Below are 17,476 nucleotides of genomic sequence, written 5' to 3' on the forward strand. Positions count from 1 at the left end.
TATCAATCCAATTACGTAAAATGGATTAAACTTAAAAATTTCTCTGGGCTCTGGGAGGTGTTTTATCCCCCAACATCCCCCCTCGGTGCACCACTGTCTCTGGGTACACCCATGTACCTATGAGACCTTTCACATTGTACAGTTAAAACATTGGTATGATTTTTAGCTGTACTGTTGCCATCCAGTGCCACTGGGGCCACACGGCTATCGTATTGTCTTTCTGCATCGTATTATATTGTGATCCACATAACCAAGTGCACACTTTCACACTAGACTGTTTCAGCCGTTCAAGCAAGGGTGTACCCAGGATCAAAACTAGGGGGGGGGAGGCAAGCTATGGTTGCTCAAGTTGTACGTAAGATTTAAGCATGGAAAAGGTGAATGAAATCAACATTTTAAGGAAACTGTAACTGCTCTTTATTAGTTTTTAAAATTATTTGCTTGAAAAAATATTATTTTCCTTAAAGACATTTACAATTTTTGCTTCTAGGGGGGCAGCTGCCCCTCGATGGGTACACCCATGCGTGCAAGATTTAAAACTCTGCAGTTTTTTCCCGCATGGGCAGAAACGTGTAATGTGCAAGGGGCGTCAGCCCCAAAAATGTTGCACGTAAATAAAAAATACATTCTTGTATTCTTTAGTGTGGATGAATCCGTAGAAAAATGCAAATAATCATCCATTCTTTTGTCTGTCGGCTTTTTCTCCTTGCATATTTTTCCATTTTTATGTTCATATGAAAAATTTCGTATTTTTAAACAATTAGCATATGTACTTCTACAACTCCCAAAAAATGCCTCGAGAGCCTATGCCAGGAAGTTAAGTTAGCTCCATTGAAGACACTCTCTTTCAGACAATTTAATTATTAGCCTTAGGAAAAAACATTCTTCCGTACTTGGAGAAATTTTCCCTACTCTCCATCTTCAATCTGCCACATATGGCATTGGGATGTTACATATTGAGTAAAATTTTATCAAAAAGTAATTGAAAATTTATTTTGAAATATCAAATTCCACCAATATTTCTGAATGATTCATGTCGACTGATTGCAGATTTCAGAATTACAAATTAGCAGGAAGAGGAATTTTTATCATGACAGATTTAAAAAGAATACCTTTATTGGTTATTATTAATCATTTTCAGAACATGTACGCAGTGGCACAGCGAGGGGGAGGCTTTGGGGGATAAAACCCCTCCCAGAGCAGAGAGAAACTTTTAAGTTTACTCCATTTTACTTAATTTGATTAATTTACTTTTAGAAGAGTGTAAGGATTAATAAAATATCCCTCAGAAAGCCATAAAACTCACCAATTTGAACCATTTATCTTAAAAATTTTCTGGGGGAGGGCCCCTGCACCTTCCGCTTATCCTGGCAGATATATCACACACCTCATGTCTAGTTGTGCCTTAAAACCCCCTAGCCTAAATTCCTAGCTGTGCCCCTGCTTGTAAGAGCATCTCCTTCAGGAGTTTTACAGCGATAACAAGAAATGCTCTTAGCAGGAGGCTTTAGAATGCAAGATAAAACCATATAATTTAAGATTTGTGCTACATACTGCAACATTTACTTTGCTAGTGTAATGTGCATTTCTTTTCCTGCCATAATGACAAAAAGCAAATAGTTAGTGATTTTAAATATTTATTTACATCATATTTATTAGCAGTTGAGAGCAAAAAAGTTTTCAGGATCACAGAGCAAATACAAGCATCACAGTCTTTGATGTGATATATTGATTTGAATACACATAACATACTTAATGAATTATTGTATCGATTTATTAATGTATAAACCAAAGATTATGAAATAAGTACAGGATATACAGAGATGAAGTCAAGAATTCAAGTAGCGAAGTCAAGAATTGCATGGAACACCATACCATGATTATAATGATATACTAAAGAATACAACAATAATAAATACAAGAAATAAATTTAAGACAGCACGGTATACAAACCAGAGATAAATAATAGAATTTGAACAAAATATCATCTTTTACCTCTACACTTAATTACAAATGACACTAGCCATGTATCCATGTACGCAAAAAATTTCAATCATTCTCGTTTAGACTGGGTGTGCATGAAGTCACCCCATTTAGGGCCAATTTTGGGCTACATTTTGCATGCTTTACAAGGCACTGAAACTGCACACTATGTGATCCCCATGACAGTAAGCAGCCACAAATTGAGGCCTTGGTCAAGTACTGCAACTGCAATTATTACTAAATGTCAGCTGAATATGTAAATTAGACCCATTTCACAAGGATCTGGATAGTATGCACCCTGAGTTATGTTTGCTTAGCAAGGATTGACGGCACAGCCATATTGCAAAGTCATGGATAGACCTGTGAGCTGCTATACAGCCTACACCACTAACTAGACCACACCATGACACCAAGTCTGTTCAAAATGGTGAATCCTCAAAATTTACGCTGCGATACGATGCATACTCAATATTTAATCTGGTTTTGCACTTCTTAAGTCCTGGAGCCCAATTTTTAGCTGTTAGTGACCAATTCATGCCATAATGGCTATAGACACGGATGCCGGCAAGTCTCCAAATGCTACAAAAATTGCCTTTGCCTCCATCAAATTTGACAGTCAGCACATGGATGGAATAATGTAGCAATATAGATGTGGATGGCATATCACAGTAGGGCAAAAAACCAGAGTAACAAAAGCAATTGCTATTCAAGAATTTAAGAAATAACTAAATAAAAATGTCAGTCAAAGGGAAATTTGGATGCACTTAATACCGGCAGAGAGGTAAATATTAAAAGAAGCTTTCATGGAACTTCATAGGTGAAGGTGGCATGGATTTTCAAAGTCCATCTGAAATGAGCCTTAGGCCACTGTAGCCAACATACAATCAGCCCACATATAATGTTCCTCATATTCCCAGCCATTGAGAAAAGGTGGAGGCTACATAAGTGGACGGATCAAGCAATTAGCAACAACCACCAAAGATAGTGACTGGAAGCTGACCAGGCCATGACTGAATTAGGCTACCATTAGCAACAGCTACAAGAGGTCAAGTGTGGGCTGGCCTTAGTTATTTAAACAGATGCTTTTTAATGTTAGACCTGAGGCTATGCGAAATGATTCTTTCATGGAAAATCCTAGGTATAAAAAAACAATAAATATGTAATCATACTAACTACTTTGCACAGTTTTAATGCTTATTACTTGAGATCATAAAATCATTACTTATCTTCATCAATTATTGCCATAAAATTCTGAAGAACTTGTACAAATATGATATTTTTCCTTGTTATATGAACCAAGGTATTGCATGTTCAAACAATCAGAATCTTTGTTGGGAATGTGAATAGAAAAGGGAAAGAAAATACCACAAGTCAGAAAATAAAATATTTTGCCCAGAGTATATATAAAACATATTGATGGGCACTGACAAATAGAAAATACAACTTTTCACTCTTTTTCCTATTCTTACTCTCCATGCATACCAAAAATCCTCTCAATTTTGCTTGAAGTCTACAGCCAAACCCAAGCAGGAGAGAGATAAAAGTTAAAGAGCATATGAAAATTACATATGTACCCACATGTTAATTAAGTATAAACATTATAACTTCCTAGGAATGATGGTTTAATGCAACTAATAAATTATGCATGAAACAATAATGAATTAAAAAGTCTGTAACATCACATAAATGACTAAAGTGATGGAGAGGCCTTTTTTGTAGAAATTCCTATCAACAAACAGCAGGTAAACTTGGCTCATTATCACCATCTACCTCATTGTATGGCTCACTGTTCCTGAAAAGATAAGACAATCAGAATGAAAACACAAGTGTGTAAATAAAAAAGGATAATGCATTTGTGTGATTGACAAGAATAATGAATACAATTGTGAAAAACTTTGATACTTGGAAAATTAAAAACTTACTGTTTTAAATTATTCCTAATAATTACCAAATTTTGAATGGCTAATATAGAATGCCAGGGTTTCTCATGCAGCCATTTTAATTCTATAAACTGCATAATTTACCCACAATTTGTCCTACACAATTTAAATGCTTTTATAATCTTTACTAGCTACTACACATATCTACCATAAATATTTAAAAGGTAGAAATTAGAAGGAGGTGTTAAGTTAAGATTAAGATGATTGGAAGGAGGTGGAGGTGGAAGAGGTTAGAGATACACGGTCCTGGTATCATTTAAATTTTTCGGAGGCTCAATCTATTTCAATCACCCTGTAATTTCGGGGCCACAAAAATGCAGCTTTTACAACGAATCATGAAAAAGATCTGTTTAACGAATGTATAGAGACAACTGCTACAAAAAATAGCCCCGAGAAATACACAAAAATAATTTTTGGAGGGATATTCTGTTTTTGATAGGAGTTAAGCTGTTTTGATGGACACATATACTACTTCACACATTGAGATGTATTGTATGATTGCAGGATTGGTAGCACCGTCAAGGGAAAAGTATCTAAAACCATTGTGTGGCCAAGAATGGCAAACCTGGCCTGCTAAGAAAGCCCTTGAAAAGAAAATGGATGTGGCCGAGATGAGGATCATGAGATGGATGATAGGTAAAATAAGAAGAGATAAGATAAGGAATAAGATGATCTGGGAGATGACAGGAGTCGTTGAGATCCCACAAAAGGTGAGAGAGGGAAGGATGCAATAGGGCAGTTTCCTTCATCAAAGAAAACGAAATGCAATGATTGTGATTCCTTACCCACCATTAGTGTATTCATAATATACAAATTATTTGGTTTTAGAAATCCCAGTTTAGACAAATGGCAATGGTCAATTTTAACCTCATTTGAAAAAGTCCAGATTGGCATCCGTGGGATGCCACTACACGTGACATCACAGGGACCTAGTGTCTTTACGAGTAGATAGGAGTTTTACAACATCTGAGATTACTAATGCATGCATGAGGCACAGAGCTCAGGGAAACATCTCTTAATAATCACCTATTAAAAATACCTAAGTTCGGAAAGTTTCCTTCGTTTGATAGGGGAATAATAATCCTTATTTAAACCAAGCGCTACCAGCCAGCAGGGTACTCAGCTACCTGCTGGCAGCCTGCATCGTATCAGCGCTCAAGCCTCACCCTAAGGTCACCTCACAAGGTGGAAGGGGGAACCAGAAATACGTCACACAGACTTTTTCCCATCATTCCTACTTAGCCGTCTCTTTTTAGCGCGCTTGATATTTTTCACTTTTCGTTTATTCATAAAAAATGGATATCGGCTTTTAAAAATCTAAAAGTGTGAAATTCATACTCCAGGAGTAATAATCTTTTGATTTAGGCAATAAAAAAATAATAGGAAACCACCCTATTGCTAGGCCATACTTTAAAAATGGATGAGGAGTTCCCGCAGGGCACAAAATATATACTAGTTACCTACAGCATGTCTTCAATGCCTTGAATAGATATCTACAATATCTTGGATATTTTAAATATATACTAGATGTCTTTTCTGAGTGACAACCCTTATTGTACAATGTCCAGTGCAATATGCCAAAAAACACCCAAATCTGGAAAAAAGTATACATAACTGCTATGCTTTTCGGTGGATGGATAGATGAAGTCATTGTACACATGTACACTAAAAAAGCCAAGGAAAATCTACTAGTAAATTTTTATAAAAGTGATTCAAAGTTACAAAAACTCTTTTTTTAAATATCTACTCTGTCTTGAATGCGTCAATTCTGTGAAAGTATGGCTATTCTTCAGCATTCTAAAATGCCAGAATTCTAGGTACTGAAAGTAATTTTAAAAAAAGATTATTCAAAGAAATGATGCGTATTTCAAAAAACAAAAATACTAGTGATAAAAGAGCAGGCATAAAAATTTTAGCAAAATTTATTATTCACTTTATCAAAATTGATAGATAATTGTGAACTAGCTTAGTTGCCATCAATAAAAAAATACAATTCCTTGCACAAATGAGGAGCCAAAATTCTCATCTCTTCTTTTTTTAATTAATTTACAACTAAATTCTATTTTGTTATTACTGTGAAAAACAATGCCATAATCTTTCATACCTTTTATGTATCAAAATTATGCACTCATATTCATTATTAGCCCTGATGAAGGTGTGTAACTATATTGGCAAAAATTTACATTTAATATTCTTCAATACCTATACTGCAAGACACTGAATCAACATTCATTGATACGTTGCAGACTTGAAGGAAATTGTATACTGCTTTGGAAACTTCAAATTTGGAATTAGAGGAGTAAGGCCCATTTATAAAGAAGCTAGAGCCAGAGAGGTTCCAATATTCAAGAAGAATCCTCAGAAGACACCCTACCCTCACCTCCTGCTCTGCCAGCAGGCTTTCAGTTGAAGAATACACTCTTGTTATACCAAAATGTATAATAATCGAGTCATTTACCCTGAATTTTACCACTTAGTCCAATTTTAATACAAATGCCTAGAAATTTTCTACTCAAGATGTCTTGTAGATATAGGAAATGCAGATATTCAGATATCTAAAACATGTCTACAAGTTATAACAAGATATTTTTTTATATCTTCTTTAAGTGGGTACGTGGGGAATATACATATGTAATTAGAAATTTGCAGGTAAGTGGGAAGAGAATGAAGGGAAGACCAAAGAGAAGATGGTGCGGCTGTGTCGAGAATAATTTAAAGGAGGAGGGTTTGACTAAAAGGGATGCACAGGATCGAGTGACTTAGCGGCTACTAGTTCGGAACTGCAACCCCTAATAGGAAAAACTGCAGAAAAAGAAGATGTAAAGGCAATTAAACCAAAATTTACAATCATATTCTTCTGAAGTTATTCTACCTCCACTCTTATTCAGGAGGACTCAATTAGGAAAAAAGGAGGATGATATATTTAGAGAAATATGTTTCTTTTAAATATTATATCTCTATTCAAGAAGCATCGATCACTGATGCATGCCATTTTCTCATTAATAGTAGAATTTAAATGCCAAGTTATTTCCATTTAAACAGCACAATCATCATTGGTTCACAGACACGAGACCCTGCCATGGTTATTTATACTCTCACGTAGAAAAGTGGCTTGTTTATTGTAAGAACCACAGGTGGATCTGGGGGGGGGGGGAAGGGGAGAGAGCACAGGGTCACGTGCCCCCCCAGACCCATAAAAAATATGCAAGATTTTTAACACGGTACCATTATCATTGTGTTTGTTTTGTATTACGAGGTATCCTTGTGCCCCCCAGAACAATATCCTGTATACAGCCTTGCTTGTGCCCACCAGAAAGAAATCTTGGATCCACCCCCGGTAAGAACCATCATCTTGATTATCACCCATCAGCCATACATATGCACAACATTCAGACTACCTACCACATATTTAGCCATTAAAAATTCATTTTCATTCTGACATATGTACCCAACATTTTGTCATTAAACGAATGGAGTTGAGAATTACATTGTGGAGTTTTGTTACAAAAAACATGTTATGGGATAACTCTGCACACTTCCATACTTTTTCATACCTCAATGTCAATAGATTTCAATGATACATCATTTTTGGTTGATTTCTTACAAAGTTCTTCAGTAAAATTTGATAAAAATTAGGTATAACTGAACATGGTCATTGATCCTAATCTTCCTCTCTAATTTTACACTATACACTTATCACTAGAATCTGACTCACACTCGCTCATGTTACTCATCCCATCAGTGGTGATTCGATCCACAGTAAATAGAATATTTTTACACAGTATAACTAGATACCTAGTTATATTCATTCTCTAAAGTCACAGAATATACTCTTCCCCCCAGAAAAATATATTAAATACAGAACTAGCAGCTTCTACACCAAATCTAACAACAAAAAATCCTCTACCCTGGGCAAGTGAAGCTTAATTTCACCATTAGAACACACATCTTCATACTAAGTTACTTCAAAATTGAAATCATTCCCCAGCATTGCCTCAAACAGTCTGCCAATGGCATAAATTCCCCATCATTTTCCAAACTCATATTATTTCTAAGGTAGTTTTTTACATTCATAATGAATTCACTGCGTGTATTAATTTGCATAATAAATTTTGAAATAAATATGTATGCATAAAGCATGCATACACAATGATTAATTCTGATAGAAAAATATTTTTTTTCTCATTAAGACAGCATAGGAGAACAATTTGAACGGCTCTCACCATCTCTCTGATTGCTTTGTAGTGGGTCTTCCGAGAAGTCAGTACGTAGAAAAGGTTAATTGGTTACTTACATATCAATGGTTAACGGTTAAATGCAGGTCCACCCAAGGAAATCTTTCTTGCTCTTTCTCTTTCACTAATTTTGAATTAAGTATGGGCACACAAATATGTAATTTAACTTTCATTACTTAGAATAATGCCCTAGTTTCTGTTTTAATTCTAGGTAGCAATTTCATGTTTTAATTTTTGGCAGCAATTCGAGACTTTTAAGTATTACAATGCCTGTGCAATCCAACTTCCTAAATTTTACATAGGATTTGAAGCAACCTTAGTAATTTACAACATCGGTAATGCTTAGAAGGGCAAGTAACAATAGGGTGGTTTCCTATTATTTTTTTATTGCCTACATCGAAAGATTATTACTCCTGGAGTACGTATTTCACGCTCTTAGATTTTTAAATGACAAAATCCATTTTTCGCGATAAAATGAAAAGTAAAAATTTTCAAGCACTCGAAAACGCGACGCCTACGTGTGAATGCTGGGAAAACTCCGTGTGATGTCGTTCTGGTTCCCGCTGCCGCAAGTGAGGTGACCTTGGGGTGAGGCTTTGAGCGCTGATAAGATGCAGGATGCTAGCAGGTAGCAGAGTACCCTACTAGGTGGTAGCGCTTGGCTTAAATAAGGATAATTAATACCTTATAAAACGAAGGAAACTTTCTGACCTTAGGCAGTTTTAATAGGTGATTATTAAGACATGTTTCCCTGAGCTCTGTACCTCATGCATGCATTGGTAATCTCAGACGATGTAAAACTCCTATCTACTCGTATAGAAACTAGGTCCCTGTGACGTCACATGGAGTGGCATCGCATGGGCGCCAATCTGGCCTTTTTCAAATGCGGTTAAAATTGACCATTGCCATTCGTCTGAACTGGGATTTCTAAAACCAAATACATAATTTGTATATTATGAATACACTAATGGTGGGTAAAGAATTGCAATCAATGCCTTTCGTTTTCTTTGATGAAGGAAACTACCCTATTCAAGTAAATCATTTTCACCTTTATACTTTAAACCTAATGTTTTACAACTAAAAATATGATAAACATATTCTTTTTCATTCATTTTGCAACTGAAATGCATTTTTGATGTTCCAAGTGTAAAAATTCGAAGGAGGGTTATTCAAAATATCCTCAGCATCAAAAATTAATGACAGTGAAACCTCTCTTAACGAACAACCCTATTAAGCCACAACACCTCTGAAAGACCAATTTTAAGGAACCAATAGTAAATATACTGCAAAATACATGAGCCATACTTCACCAACTACTCTTTTCCATCTGGGTATTTAGCATCGAGTGATGGCAAATGAACCACCTACGTGTCAATTATCAATAAGAACATGTCCAGATTAGAGGAAAGAGTTAAATTTATTGAGAAAAGGGATGGAAGAGCACCTGATCTTCAGACTATTTTCCATAGCCCGCCATTATTATCCCTAACACTTGAAGCATAGCCATGTAAAGGTAGAAAGCTGACAATATAACAATTGACCATTTGCTTCCATGTGTGTGGAGAAAAAAACTCACTACTGCTGGTTGGGAAGTCTCTTTAGCAAAAATTCTTCCAGAACTGAGGCAGGATGAAGTTAAGTTGTCTAGGTACGCAGCCAGTAAGGATGGATGGATAAGGCCATGGATGACATCCACGACTTATGAGCATTGGCAAATAATAGAGAAAAGGGATATTTCAGTGACATATACCAATTTCCATGGGGAGAAAACGAACTAACTTTTCACAGAATTGATTTGAAAATCTATGATTGAAAATGAAGTAGGTAGCAAAGAAGAAGTTCTAAGGTCTGGAGAAGTCATCTGCATGACAATTTTTTCCATCTAATGTAAAATAAAAGAAAAAAACTACTATAGACATAAAACACAAATAAATGTCATTTACACTTGCATTTTAACTTTTATGGTGCATTTTCGCAAATATATGTAGCCTGTTAGCAAAAATGTCTACCTATACATAGCAATTTATGACACTCGTTTCCAGAATAATTTTATGCGTTTCAGTAGAAATATTGACTTTAACTATTTTATTTTTAATTATTTTATTAAACTTTTTCCCTTTGATAATTTCTATGTCACTTGCTAACCAACAGAAATAAAAATCATTATTACTATTAACCAGAAAATTTATGGTTAATCCATAAGCATACCTATTTAACAGTGGCGTAGCCAGGAATTTCGTTCGGGGAGGGGAGGGTCCAAAATCGGGGGGAATTTTTTTGGAAAAAAACAGGGTAGAGTAGAGGGTTTTAAACTAATTTTAACCCTTTTCATAATCCAAAAACATTCACTTGTTAAAGAAATATTTTGTAAATTCACGATTTTTCAACAGTCTGTTTTCTTTCATATAGGAAAATAATTTTGTATTTATATTGTATGCCACTGCTATTTAAACTTGGTCTCAATAACATTTAATCATTTGCGAGCTCAGCAGTTTTCCCGATTTCTTCAATCTAGCCATCCAGCTAATTGTACATTAGGGTGGGTCGAAAAAAGGTTTTTTTTCCTGATCAAATTTGCCCTGAGCGGGAAAGTTGCGAAATGATATAAGGATCTCGCACACTAATTTTTTTTCAAATCGGATAATATTAACCACTGCCGCCCAAGCTCTAAAGTTTAAAATTTTGCGAAAAATCAGGCTGATTTCTGGATCAAACGGCTATGAAGACGAATTTTATGAAAATATGGGATAATGGATAATATCAAAGAGTGGATACATGTTTATAGTTTATGAAAATGAAATTTGAAGTTTTTTTGACAAAATCTATGGCTAAAAAAATGTCTATGAATTAACAACAAAATTGGAGTATAGACCACCCGCACAACACAACTCATTTTTGCCTACATTTCTAAAATTCCATTTTGGGGGCTAAATTGCAGGTAAAATAATATTTATTTCGATTGAATTTCATTTCTCATCAAATAAGTCATCATATGGTAGTAAATGATCCCACAAAAAGTATTAATAAGGTAAATTATTTGAAATTAACATCAATCATAATGACGAATAACGTACCTGTGGAGCTATTTTCAACAAGAAATTCAGCCAAGGCTGAGAAAAAACATGACCTGAACACCAAGCATTTCACTAAGAAGCTCTCTGCTAGTTTCGTAAAGAAACTACCCAGAACTCACCACGAGGAAGAGGCTACCATCGAGTTCCACCCGTGTCCCCAAACTTAACCAGCAAATGCAGTTATCAAAAAGAAATGCCTTGATATTAATAATGAAAAACACTTTGTAATGGTTTCCATTATTAATATAAGGGCTCCTTCCACCACGTAAAAGCTTCAAGTTTCGATTTAAATGCCCTTATATTGAAAAGAAATTTCAGAATGACATATGTGATTGCAGACTACATGATATAAACAGATTTTTTTCTATATTTCTCGCTGAAAAGGCCATGTAGAAAACTTTCAATGAAATCAGTTGATTATATCATGTCATTATTATATACTTTTGAAACCTTGATATGTAATCACTGTCCAAGAAGGGATAACCATAGCCTTAATTCTTTCTTTTTTGAGAATGAAACTACTGAAAATCAATTGCATTTATCAATTCAATGAGCAAATTATTAGACAAAGCAAGCTAAAAACTACCAGGAGGGTGATGAAGCATAACAAATAAGGGTCTGTGTCAATGGACTTTCAGTTTCAATGCCATGTATTAGATATGTGAACCAACAAAATGACCATCAAAATAAATATTCAATAGGCTAATAACTATGAAGTGTCTTTCATACATTGAAATGCACAAGTAATTACACAGAATCTTATAATTCTGAGACCTCAGAATAAATCAGTATTTTCTTTGAAGTCATGAGATTTTACCAAGAAGAGTTATGGGCTCCTCTACATACCACTTTTTCAGATGAATAGCTTCTAATGAGCTTTATGAAATGTAATAAGTTTCGAGGATGCAGCAAGCAAGGCTTCTGAATCCATTTCTCCTAATGGGTAATGTAAAGGATAATTCCCAAAAATTCAAACAGAACTTAGAAATCTATTTGCTAGTTTCTGGCCCAAAGGAAGGAGGAGGCTAAGACTGTCATTCTACTGAATTTAATGAGTGAGTAAGGAAATGAGCTCTATCACCTGGAAGAAGACAACAAGTCAGATTACAACAAAGTTCTGAATGCATTTGAAAAGTATTCGAATCCTACAAAGAGAGGAGTCATTTATTGATTTCGGTTTAACTCATGCAAATGACAGGAGAAAGAGCTATTTAACTTTTTTGTCACCAGTCTGAGAGATCAAATTGATCTTGGAAAATGGCATGGAATATGGGTGTTCAGAAGAGAACTCTGCACATTCTGGATTGTGTTACAGAAACTCTGTATGTATCCATCAACTATCAGACCTTAATAAACATTCATGAGAGCATGACACATACACCCTTTCCATGCAAATGCATTGCAGCTAAAAAAAATTATAGCACACAAATTTATCAGCTATGGTTTTCCTTAGAACATTTTTAATAAACAGGGTTACATTGTGAGATTGGTGTTAAGTATTCCAATCTTCTGGAAATTAGAAAAAGAAGCATGCCTTTAATTCAAATAGGACTGGGACTGCAAGGCTACATGCTCACATAAAAATCACCCAGTAACAACATCACAAGAATTACTGCAGCAGGGAGGTTTACGTAGCATGGACATTTGATTAGAGAACTACTTATGAGCAGTTCAGTTGAGGTGAATTTTTCCTCCAAATATATTCCAGCCACTATCATGGCCAAATTTTTCATCACTCTCCCATATTACTTTGAATCTTAGAAATCAATAACGCTAAAAAAATCTGAACATCACTAAAGAAAAAAAATTCCGTGGTGGTATGCAAACAAACACAGACAAAAAATGCAATGCTTTATTGAAAAATAAGCATAATCCTAACAAAAACTATAAATTATAAGAAATACTAACAAAAAAACCATGAGTCCTAGACTTTTAGTCTTAAACCATTGTGTGTGCACAGACTTTGAGTTTTTGAAACTATCATCAGTGGCGTAGCCAGGAATTTCGTTTTGGGGGGGGGTCCAAAACCAGGGGGGAAATTTTGAAAAACTTGGTACTATGTAGAGGGTTATAACCTAATTTTAACACTTTTCATAATTGAAAAAATTTAATTTGTTAAAGAAATATTTTAAAAATTCATGACATTTCAATATTTTGTTTAATTTTATGAAGAAAAATAATTGTGTTTTTATATTTCGGGGGGGGGGGGGGGTCCGGACCCCCTGCCCCCCCTGGCTACCCCACTGACTATCATAATACAAGACAACAAATTAGATTAAAAATAATGACAACAAATATACATGCTATTTAAAAAAGTTTAACAAATTCATTAGACCAAAAAATATCCTTCAATTACAAAAATTTTAGGTCATCATGCAACATAGGGAGTTATTCACCCAATAAAATATAATTCTAAATCACAAAGCTCCTCTAGACGAGAAGAAAAATTGTTCGATGAGTATGAGGGCACTTCATTTTGATGTGAACATCTCTTTAAGAGAAAAATGTCAAATACGTACATTTATGTTCTGAATCTCTTAAAAAGAGATTGAGAGGAAAGAAAAAATGGAACTATGTAACTCCACATAAAATTCTTCCACAAAAATACTGAAAAAAGGCCATGGCTTGCCGCTAGAGAATATAACTTCCATCACAAATTGACATAAAAAAGTATACATTCATGCATGCAACAAATTGGATAGTTTTCACTTCAAATAGATGAGAGAGTAATTGGTCAATACTGATGGACTTAATTTCATATTATTCAAGGAACTGGAATACACCAACGCCACTGATGAAACTTTCAGCATCCATATCAGAGCATGATTTCAATATAATAGCAAAATATAAATAAAAAGAATAAAATAAAGAGGTAAAATTATACAAGAATAACAAAGGTTCAACATTGAATCATCTTAGATAAACAAGTAATAACAATAGCCAGATAAATCCATGCTAAAAAGTCAATCAAATAATGGAAAAATGCAAAAAAGGCCATTTATCACAGAAAGTAACAACATAATATCAAAAGAAAAACTAAGTACAAAGCAAGATATTATCATAACTTTAGACACCTTAAAACACAAGCTGCCATTTAAATACAGGTGCCATTTTTTAAAAACATGCAGACGCTAAACCATTACTGACCGGTAAAGCACGTAGTGCTGAATGAAGAATAGGAAATCAAAGAGTACTGAAAACAATCCCAAGCCAAACTTGGTTGGGTCACCAAAGATTGAAGCCCAATCATCTGCAACAAAATAAATATTTCAAATTGAATGTCAATAAATAATTAGGGTTGCCATTTAGCCAGAAGCTGTCGCCATATGGCAGTAAAGTCATGAACCTCAAAGTCAAATACTCACCATAATTATAGCCATTGAGTATCATTTGTAGCATACTTAGCGTCCCTCCAGTAAAATCACAAAATATATTGCCAATACTCCAACCTTCAGTGCTTTTTCTTAGGTAATTCATGTAAGCCTGATGAAAGTTTCAATTTTCGATAATTAAACTCTCACTCGAATATAATTCAAAAAGTTTTCACCACATTTTAAGCTGATGCTTAAGTAAATGAGAGCCTTTTACTAATATAACAAGTATCTTACCTGAGGGACATATTTGATGAGAGTAATGGCCAGTTTTATGTATGAGCAGGCATACAAGAAATCCAGCCAGTGAATTACATCCACCGAGGAAAGTATAGCCAGTGTAACAAGAACAAGAGCAAATGACAAGAGAATTCCTCTGGCTGTATATGAAATTTTTTGGTTCCCTTTCTGAAAACAAATAGACACAATAAAAAAATTAATAAAAATATTTATCATCTTTGATGATCATTACAATCTCAATTGATGATAAAAACAATTAATAAATGGTCATGGTTGTTAATAAATGGTCCATGAAAAGACAGCTCTCTTGCTTATATTCAAACAAGAGAGCTGTGTGTATATTGTTCAACAATAATATTGTTTTATCTATTAATAGATGACATTCTGAGAATATGGAAGGAGAAGAATGTATCACCAGACATAGAATTGGGATCATCTCAATACTTAAATACAATGCTGTTTGCTGATGATAAGGTTATAATACATATAAGATAAAGAAGACAAACTGCAGATGGCAGTACACAGACTACACCAATTGAGCAAACTATACAACCTGAGAATTTCAAAAACCAAAACAAAGGCTATGGCATTTTTAGGAGGCAACCCGATACGAATAAAAACTGTTATTGAGGATCAAGTCCTGGAGCAAGTGTGGCACTTCCAGTACTTAGGATGAGGTATAACATATGACGAGGATAAAGATATATATTATAAATAAAATTAATAGTTTCCAGAGAATATGTGGCACAATTAGAAGAACTCTAAAAAACAAAACGAGAAAATAAACACAAATAAAATTTTATAAAGTGATGGCAGTTCCCACTGTACTTTACGAATCAGAATGTTGGGTATCAAAAAAGAATGAATTAAGTCAGATAGAATCATCGGAAATGAAATTTTTAAGATCAGTGAAAGGCTGCGTGAAATTTTTAAGATCAGTGAAAGTTTGATAAACTAGGAAACACTCAAATAAGAGATGAACTGGGTGTCCAGGCAGTCACCGATAAACTACAAGACTAAAACACAGATGGAAGGAACACATACTTCACATGCCAAATGAAAGAATTCCAAAACAAGCAATGGAATATCAACCATTTGGCAAGAGAAGTATAGGAAGGCCAAGAAAAAGATGGTAATGTTGATCCGGAACAGGCTTAGTAGCCTAATCCTGGAAGGAAAAAGAAGAAGAAAACACTGCGCTGATGACAATACCTCCACACAACTTCTGGAATTTTTTAAAAATATGTCTGTCTCCTTCATAGGCCAGACAACTTTGGGTGAGAGGAAGAAAGATTCTAAAGGGAGAAAGGAAGGAATAATGACATTAGGTTAACATTTCATGGAAAAAAGACATGTTTCTCTCCATTGATCTATAGCAGGACCAAGTACGTATTGTGTATGCAATCACTGAAGAGATTAACCCCTTCCCTGATTCGGACGAGATATCTCGTCCTAAGAAGACGCGCAAAAACTGACGCGGCCGAGTTAACTCGTCCTATGTCAAGTTGGCTTCTTCTTTCGTGATCTGGACGAGATATCTCGTCCCCTTATTAGAAGTACGTAGTTTTGCCGTGAGAGTGCATACGTGTCTTCACAATGCATGATATCCGGCAAACTTCTATGTTTTTTCGAGGTCCAAAAGAGGGGAAAATCTATTATTTCTCGTAATGTTTATGTTTCTAAACCTATTGGGTATCGAGATGTGATAAATGAACAAAGAAACAATGCGTTTTATAAATAACTGCGATGACTTTTCGCAGAGTTTTTATCAATCGTTGGAACAGCCGAAGTGAGTCGGCAGACAAGTGCCGTCTTGCTATTCTGAAGGTCGCGCGTTCGAATCTTGCTATCGGAAAGGATGTTGTATTATCTTTATTCCGTGAATAAATTAATTTGAAACATTTTATAAACACTACTAAGCAAAACTATCATTACTTACTCTTCAGTGTAGTCGACGGGACCTCGTAAATAAATTACGTCCAAGCTGCTATTCCAAAGGTCGCGTGTTCGAAAGCCATTTCTGTCAACTACGTAACAGTAGTCGGGAACTTTCTGATAATGTTCTTTTTCAGCAATATGGTGTCAAAATCTTTGCACCGAAAATCAACTTGCTCAGTGATGTTTTATTGTCTTTTTTCTTTATAATGACAAACTATATCTTTGTTTTTTAGTTTTCCGTTTGTTATTTAGCTACAAATACAACTGATTATTATTTCATTTCTGTAAGTTCGTCAATATTTGTGACCGTGCATAGATTTGACATAGAACCTTCGGCTATTCAGCTATTTCTCCCTTCCAGGGAAGACATATTTTCTATCTCCCAACCCCCTTGTTTATCCATCCCTTCTCTTCATCCATTGTTCTCTCCCCTCCGCCTTTCCTTTTACGCACTGTCTACGCACTGTCTCCCCTCCGATCTCCCTTTCATGCAACCACTGCACCCTCATCGGTTTTTTCCTTACTGCCCTCCACTTTCCCTTTTTACAGCCGCACATGACAAAAAACACTCTTTCTCACCATTTTTCCCTTCCCAATGCCTCTGACCCTCATGTTTTGGTTTCATTGCCTCTGTCCTTTTACCACTATCTGTTTTGGGTTACTTACACTCCCATTCCATAAAATTCTAGTGTCAG

At 35.1% G+C, this 17,476-nt stretch overlaps 1 protein-coding gene across 2 annotated transcripts in view; it reads right to left on the reverse strand.

Annotated features, from left to right (window-relative positions):
• Positions 1-1,620: 1,620 nt before the first annotated feature.
• LOC124158200 (cystinosin homolog) overlaps positions 1,621-17,476 on the reverse strand; it is a 29,509-nt gene continuing 13,653 nt past the window's right edge. For both annotated transcript variants that reach the window (XM_046533391.1, XM_046533398.1), the window contains 4 exons: positions 14,841-15,011; positions 14,598-14,715; positions 14,380-14,482; positions 1,621-3,775 (listed from right to left, as the gene is read on the reverse strand). In XM_046533391.1, the coding sequence (XP_046389347.1) occupies positions 3,712-3,775; positions 14,380-14,482; positions 14,598-14,715; positions 14,841-15,011 (456 nt within the window). In that variant the 3' untranslated portion in view covers positions 1,621-3,711. The remainder of the gene's footprint in view (positions 3,776-14,379; positions 14,483-14,597; positions 14,716-14,840; positions 15,012-17,476) is intronic.

The sequence above is a fragment of the Ischnura elegans genome, chromosome 1, assembly GCF_921293095.1.
Source record: "Ischnura elegans chromosome 1, ioIscEleg1.1, whole genome shotgun sequence".
Taxonomy (NCBI): Eukaryota; Metazoa; Arthropoda; class Insecta; order Odonata; family Coenagrionidae; genus Ischnura; species Ischnura elegans.